The sequence below is a fragment of the Pygoscelis adeliae genome, unplaced genomic scaffold, assembly GCF_000699105.1.
Source record: "Pygoscelis adeliae isolate BGI_AS28 unplaced genomic scaffold, ASM69910v1 Scaffold300, whole genome shotgun sequence".
Classification (NCBI taxonomy): domain Eukaryota; kingdom Metazoa; phylum Chordata; class Aves; order Sphenisciformes; family Spheniscidae; genus Pygoscelis; species Pygoscelis adeliae.
In genome coordinates this window covers 850,825-859,063 of record NW_008824004.1, presented here as the reverse complement: position 1 = coordinate 859,063, position 8,239 = coordinate 850,825, and the positions used below count along the sequence as shown (strand labels likewise).

Sequence of the window (8,239 nt, the reverse complement as noted above, 5' to 3'; positions counted from 1 at the left end):
TCCATAATCTTCCCCGGCACCGAGGTCAGACTGACAGTCCTGTAGTTCCCTGGATCCTCCTTCCGGCCCTTCTTGTAGATGGGCGTCACATTGGCAAGCCTCCAGTCGTCCGGGACCTCCCCCGTTAACCAGGAAGTCATAGGCACACACGTGTAGCAGGAAACTAGCTACAGCACCATCCACCTCTTCCCCAGCCTGTGATTAGGGTATGCTGGATACCTGAAGGTACTGTGGGAGGAGCCATTGGAAGGCAAATGGATTTATTACAAGCAGGGATAATTCTTTTCCTGGAGGTTCTTTGCCTCCTATTGTATGCAGGATGGAGGCACAGGCAGTTAGAATGAAGTTTGCCTGCCAACCAAATATATGGCTCTCTTCCATTTTAAGAGACTTATGTTGCAGTCTATGTAACTGTTTATTAATATTAATATTTAATTTATTAATAGAAGCTTTATGTATATGGTTTCATATTAAGACAGAAAAATAATTTATCTGAAAAATTGGCAGGAAGATACATCATCACTATTTGAAAGCCATTCTTTCAGGGTGACTTAGCTTTTCCTTCTGCTATTATGAACTTAGAGTATAAAGTATTTCTCCTTGGTTAATCAAAATGATATTAACTTCCCTTCATTAGTCAGTTTATTTTGGAAAATCAGTATAAAACAGACTTCATTAAAATTTACACAAATATCTTTACTGACAAAATGATGTAATACTCTTGTTCTTTAAGAAAGCACATATACTTGTCTCTCACTCTTTAATGGGGACTCTCCTCCAAATCTCCTCTCTTCTGAAGGTTATTCTTCTGTGAGACATCAGAGATGAAGGATCAGCCAGAACGACTGAATAACTCATTGTATTTTTCACAGAATTATATCCTATGGCAAGAGTATAGGTTATAAGGGTCAGCATATTGACATTTGAAACACCACTTGAAGTCAACACCTGTCACATTTTTCAAGATGACTGTGCTACTGATTTCTGTATTCCCCAAAAATCTTAAATATTTGTCAGCAATAGAAGAGAAGACATTTTTTAATTAGATTTAAACAATGCTACAACACAGTTGACAGGTTGTAGCAAAGACCTCATACATATTACTGAATTATGAGATCCACTGTGGCAGAATACTTTTTAGGATTTGGGGGGACAATCAAAGAAGTGGAATAAATGTATGAAGGAGGAAAGTTCTGTTTCAGTTTGATTTCCTCCAGTGTCCAATATATCTTTTTAATTTTGTTGCTTTTCCAGGCTTAAATTACAAAAGATTCACATCAGACTGGAAAGTGAATTGTTTCCCTTTGGCTTTATTGACCTTGGACATACATTTTGCCCTGCTTAATAAAGGTTGTATTGGAATAAATGCATGCTTTTGTTCAGGTTCCATCCCAGAACTTTAGGAATGGAGACAGCTGCATTCAAAAAAGCATACATCAAGAGAAACGTCAGGAAAAAATAGGTAGCAGGAAAAAACAGGTGAGAAATGCATTGTAGGAAGGCCTATAAGGACTGGCATCACCAGATTTGCCTGGTCCACATTAGCACTGCTGCATTGTCAGGTTAGTTGCTCAGATCTTGTCAAGACTTGAGTTATAACCCTTTGGAACCTAACAGTCATCAGTGTAAACTACCGTAGCAGATGAATGAAATCTTTTTGTTGTCTGTGTCTGAGAGTAGATCAGGTCAAATCTGAGCTTTTTTTTTTTAAATGCCACCTCCATTTTATATTAGCATATTCATTTTGCACTGTGTGCTGAATTCATCTCAAGATTTACTGAGGGCAAGGATATTATGATGTACTACAGTTAGCGGTCATGCCTGGTAAGGTTTCTGAGAAGCCATCCTGAAAATGATCTAGTGACTTTTATTTGTCTGCCAAATACCATCTATCCCCGTGGAGCAACTAGCAGAGGAGCCACAAGAAACAGGTGGAAGACCATGCCATGTGAACATATGACAAAAAGATGGAATTTTCTGAAGCTGAGTGCTTCTCCATGGCATAGCTCTTCTATGGTCTTCTGGGAAGAGAGTAGATAAAGGGACACTCTAGAGCTTTGGGCAGTCATGAGATGCTGAATTTACAGAGGTATGTGATGCCTCCTGGGAAAGGAAGCATATCAGGATGATTTTACACAAGATGAGGGGAGATGGTCTTGACAGCTTAATACTGCTTGCCTGCTTTCTGTTGCACATTTCCTCTCTTTACCTTGTCCTGGTTTCATTTGGCCCAATAGTGAGCCAACTCAGTTCATGAACTAACTGGAGATCTGTGGCACTGATTTCCAAGCTGAGTTTCAGATACTTGACAGTCATTTAGGCACAATTCAAAGGGTACATTTCTTTCTCATGGATAAATCCCAACTTTGATATTGGCAGTAGAGTGCCTTTTGTGTGCAGTTCTGTTAAAACCTTCTGGTCTGAAATTTTATCTTATCTAGAAGTCAAGCTGTTAGCTATAAGCTTATCTTATCTGTGTAAATCATATTTCAGAAGTCCTGTTCCTGCCCTCTTCCTTTCCAGAACAAGCTTCTCTTTCCTCCAGAAACATAGGTTAAGAGCAGTGATCGTACAGTTGTGCTGTGTGACTGGAGAGAGAATTCTGAACATTTGTTTCTTCTTGCACTTTGGATTTGAACTTGAGTTCCAATAAAGGGTGAGGGAAAGTTTGCCATTATTTGGTTGAATATGTAAAGTGCCTCTCCAGTACATGCAAAATAGACCTTTTTCAAAAAAGCATTATGTTACATTGCCTACAGTAGATGCATCCACACTGTTACGAGAAAACTGCAGCTGATTTTTTGGTGAACAAAGTCTTGCTAGGCTGCTTTGAGAAATTCAGTTTTATTATTAGCAGGGTATCTTCCGATTAACAAATAAAGCATGTCAGAAATTTTTGATGAATCAGCTTTCAATCGTAATGTCAAATTTGAAGCATCCACTAATTAATATTAGTTGATTTAAAGCATTTCACAGTAACATACTTCTCTGTTTATAAGACAAAATATTAAGAAGCGTTAAGTCAAAAACACCTTTAAAGATCAGAATATTTAATTTTTACTTCATTATTTTGACTTGGATATTACAAAGAAAAGTATTTTTGTTCTTATGACATTGTATTTAAAAGCTAGAGCAAAAAAGAAATTAAATCTTTAGGAATATATAATTTCACAAAACATTCACCATTTCCAGTTTTCAGCCTGATCTGGGGTAACTTCTGACAGTTTCTATGAATAGAATGCATTTCTGTGTGTGACACTGCATACGAATTATTACATTTGTATGTTCAGAAACAATTTAACATTTAACTAAGTGACTGTATATCCCTATATTCTTTAGCCTCACAAATGAAATGTATTCTTTCTAGTGACATAGGTATTTATTTCTAGTTATGGAATCCACCTGACATCCCCCGTGGATAAACTTTTCAGTTTGTTCATAGGCAACACCAAGCCAACACTGTGTGTATTCCCCTATCATCATTTCACAGCTCTGTTCTGAGGGAGTAATGGGGATAATGAGGTCTTGGTTCAGTGACAGGGAAGCTGGAATTTCATAGAATCATTAAGGTTGGAAAAGACCTCTAAGATCATCGAGTCCAACCGTCAACCCAACACCACCATGCCCACTAAACCATGTCCCTAAGCGCCGCATCTACACATCTTTTAAATACTTCCAGGGATGGTGACTCAACCGCTTCCCTGGGCAGCCTGTTCCAACGTTTAACCACTCTTTCAGTAAAGAAATTTTTCCTTACATCCAATCTAAACCTCCCCTGGCGCAACTTGAGGCCATTTCCTCTCGTCCTATCGCTTGTTACTTGGGAGAAGAGACCGACACCCACCTCGCTACAGCCTCCTTTCAAGTAGTTGTGCGATGAGGTCTCCCCTCAGCCTCCTTTTCTCCAGGCTAAACGACCCCAGTTCCCTCAGCCGCTCCTCAGAAGACTTGTTCTCCAGACCCTTCACCAGCCTCGTTGCCCTTCTCTGGACACGCTCTAACACCTCGACGTCCTTCTTGTAGTGAGGGGAATTTGAACTCCTCAGCCTGGTCACATATAAAGGCCATGCAGATGGGAAACATCTATTGGGCTAGATCTGAACTGGTACAGGTGAACAGTTCTGTAATCAATAGCAGTATACAAAAACATAAATGCTGTTTTAAGTGCTTGTGGCACTATGATTTTCAGGTTTTGGAAAATGCAAGCCCTTTCAGTTCCTCTGTCTTTGAATAAACTCCTCTACAGTAGAAGAGTAAGACTCGGATGTAATTGCTGACCACAGCTATAAATACTTACTCTCCCTCCCAAGTGAAGCTGAAGCTGAGGTTCCACAGCAGCTTAAACCAGTGTAACTGCAGGCTGTTGCAGTACTAGCCCCACACCCTCCTGCATCTCCAGCACTGATCAAACCTTGTGCTGGACTGATTTAGCCTGCTAAGTTGGCAGAAACATAAGCCAATAATAAGAAAAAATCAGAATCGTGATATCTAAGTCAATTTTAGTCGCTTCTGGAGCCTAAGAGTCTGCTTATAGGCAATTCACAGTTCTCTGGATATTATGAATGTTGTTGCCGGCAATACAAATACTGAAATACAATATAAGCCATTGATTAAATGCAGATCGTGTTCTGATCTTTTTAGACCTTAAGGTGCAGCTTCACTAAATGCTACTACTAAAGTCGTGTCCTTCTCCCCTTCCCATCCCAGAACATGTACTCCCACCATGAGCAGTTGCACAGATGCTAGGGAATCAGATCAGCTTGCTGATTTCGCAGGAAGCTAAGCCAAGGGAAAAAAATTTTAAAAAAATTTCATTCAGCAAGCTAATCTGACTCACCATGCCACTATGTAATCTCTTTATACAGTATTCATTTTTCTGCATCTATCACAAGGTTCTCATATGACTTAAGAGGAGAGCCTGCTCGCAGTGACATACAACCTGAAACTACTAAACTGCTGTCTTACCTGTCTGAAACCAAGTGCAGGTGGCACTGTCTTGCACCAGTTGGGCACTTTCTTGGGGAATTTGTCCATTACTTGATTACTGATTAACAAGCAACAAGAACAAGAGACGCTTAGATGAACCAGGAGTAACATTAGATGTAGTCACACTTTTATATATTATTGATTCAGGTTCAGTCTTAGGGTCCCCTTACTTGTTAGGTCAGTCTGTGTAACTCTGTGTTCATATAAAAAGTATGCAACTTTTACTTACTTTATAATATATTCTTTTGCCTTATATGGGGAATGTAGGCTCTGCAGCAGAGGCCATTCTTCTGAGCTAAAACACCTGCTGAAAATAGAAGTCTATTTCCTGCCCTTGAAAACAATGATTAGTGGGGTTAAAAGGCATTTTGCCACTGGGTTATTTAATTATAAAATAGAGAAGCTTGTAGATGGGACAAATTCATTTTGAAATATGTGTTACTTTAATGAATAAATGGGAGATATAAGAGCCAGACCCTTTTTCAGAGATGCACAGTGACAGGATACATCTTAGAACGTGTTAAATTCCAGTTGGATATTAGGAAAACATTTTTCACCATGAGGCTAATCAGAAATTGGAAGAGATTGCCCAGCGAGGTTGTGGATTCTCCATCCCTGGAGATATTAAAAAAAATGGACTGGACATTTAGTCAAGACCATGAGCAACCTGCTCTAAGTTGATCCTGGTTTGGATGCGGGATTGGCCCAGATGACCATCAATGGTCCCCTCCAGCCTATATTATTCTGTGATTATATGCTTCTGTTTTATAAAAGTGGTTGTGCTATTCATATTGTTAAGTTCTAATCTGTTGTCTGTTGAAGTGGGCTTGTGTAACCTTTCAGAGTCACTAAGTATTAAAGAGGCTTTCTGGGGTTTGGAAATGAGACAATAATGAGGAATGAAGGTTGGGAACACAGCCACGTTTAACAATATTCAATAAAAGAGATGAGATTGAAATGTGTGATCTCCTGGCTGATGACAGCAATATCTTTTCTTAAGCTGGTTTGTTTGTCTGCAATGTTGTCTGTATTTTTCAAGCAGATTTCTCTTGTTTCCTCCTTTTTGTTTGGTGGTACTTCCTTTTGGAGCACTGTTTCCTTCCTCTCACGCTGTCTCACTGCCCTTGTTCTGTATCTGTGCAGTTCCAAACTGGCCCCCTGGCACTGGCTCCTTGTAGTGCTGCTCCCCACACCCTCCCCCTAAACCTTGGTGCTGATGGCTCCCAGGATGCTAATTCTAGGCAAGGATGCCTTCAAAGAGCTCATTACTAACCTATCAGGACCTACTAATTTCTGTTCCACTCCAAAACTCCTTGGTGTAACAGAAAGTCACAGTCAGATAAATGAACTCTTGCTTTATCATAGATGTTATCCTTTTTCCATGGCTCCTTAGCGAAGGTTGAATACAATGTTTTGAACAACATTGTTGTTTAAAGTATTGCTTAATAAAATGACCACATTGAGAAACAGAAGCACTTAAAATATTGTGAAGCTCTTTTAGGCTGTATTCAGAGTCAGGCTTTAATGTATCAAATCCTGTTTGTTCATATTTGGAAGGTTATTTTGAAATTACATTAGGAGACTTGATTTTAAAAAATGCACTGCAATAGCTGTCCATAAAGAGAAGTAAGAATTCAATTATTTAGTATTTGGAATTAGCATAGTAGTTGTATTCTGACTTTGTGTAATTACACAGTATATTTTGTCTAATTTTATTATGATAAGAGCAAAATTTTAAGAGTGATATTTTTGGCATAAATGGAAGTTTTATGCAGAAACCACTCTGTTTCTGGAATATAGCACTCTTGTCATTTTGTGTTTGGGTTTTTTCTTTTTAACTTCACTGCAAGCAGCTACAGGACTTCCAGCTTTATTGATGTTGCTCATTCTCCTCCCCTTTTTTCAGAGAGTTGTGAGAAGAATTCCCTTAGTAGTTGGCAGAACCGAACTCCCACTTCTGAAGAGGAAACAGCAGCTCTTAAACTTCAAGCCATCTGGAGAGGGACCTATGCTAGGAAAGTACTGAACAGCAGAAAACCGGGTGTGTCTTTTAAAAACGCCTTTTAAAAATGTTTCATACTTCACCTTATTCAAATATTTACTTAAAGATTTTGTTACTAATTAATATCTAGTTAAAATGAACTGAAATGCAATAGAATGTTATAGTTGAATCTCTGATCTCTTATAAAACTAAGAATAGCGCTCAACCTAACCACTCAATTAAGCACATAAGGTACTAAAAAGTAGAGGAAAGACACCCCCCTAGATTTTCGTAGATATTAAACCAGAATTTACATTAATGTAGATTTAGCTCAGAGCTGGACTAAATGGTGGGGGTTTTTTTCTGGAAAGGTAAGGGAAGTTCATATAAGAACCTAAGCATCATAATGGATAATCAGCAGAACACAGCATCAAGGGCTGGTACTGTGCTCAAAAGATACTGTGCTGATACTATCCTTCATTCTTATGTGTATAAATAGAGGAATCTTAGACAGCAGTTGAAGACTTGTGTTACATTTCTTATTCAGCAATTCTGTTATCTCAGCTGGAATATTGTGTCCAAGTGCAGTGTCCACAGTCCAAGAAGAAAGATAGGTAACAACTGAGAAATTCTGGGTAGAGTTGTGAAGATCAGGATTAAAGAAGGGCTTTGTACTTGCAGGCTGTTTGTAATTTAAAAAGAAGATTAAGAATGACTTCACTATAATCTGTCAGTACCCATATGAGAAAAGGAATTTGATAGCAACAAGGTCTTTAGTCTGAGATCTGAAGGGTTAACAAGAAGGTCTTTAGTCTGAGATTCAAAGATTGTGAGTTGAATCCAGACACATTCAAACTAGAAAAAGTGGCATTTATTTTTAAAAGGATACGGTATTTATTGGAATAAACCAAGATTTGTGTTGTACTACTGAAAACTTTAAAATCAAACAGATACTCATCAAATTGAAAAAGGATTAGTCAATTATATATGATGAAATAGCAATTAATTGTTAACAGGACTGTTACACAGAAAGTTAGATCACAACGATTCCTTCTAACCTCTCAGTATATGAATGCCTGAGGATTGTGACAAAGAAAACTGCTCCATTGTAGATACATATTCCCTCTTTCGTAAGTCATCCCCATTCTGCTGGAAGCTCCTTCTTGAATTACCATCATTGCTGGGGTTCTTTCGACTATATATTTACCTGCACCAGATGATGTCTTCAAGCTATCTTTTGTACTTTCATCTCCTCATCAGTAAATCTGGTGC

At 38.5% G+C, this 8,239-nt stretch overlaps 1 protein-coding gene across 1 annotated transcript in view; it reads left to right on the top strand.

The window, feature by feature from the left end:
- The window catches only part of ADGB (androglobin), a 116,241-nt gene that overhangs the window by 60,898 nt on the left and 47,104 nt on the right, over window positions 1-8,239 (top strand). Inside the window, exon 21 of the mRNA XM_009325596.1 lies at window positions 6,893-7,027. Within this exon, the coding sequence (XP_009323871.1) occupies window positions 6,893-7,027 (135 nt within the window). The remainder of the gene's footprint in view (window positions 1-6,892; window positions 7,028-8,239) is intronic.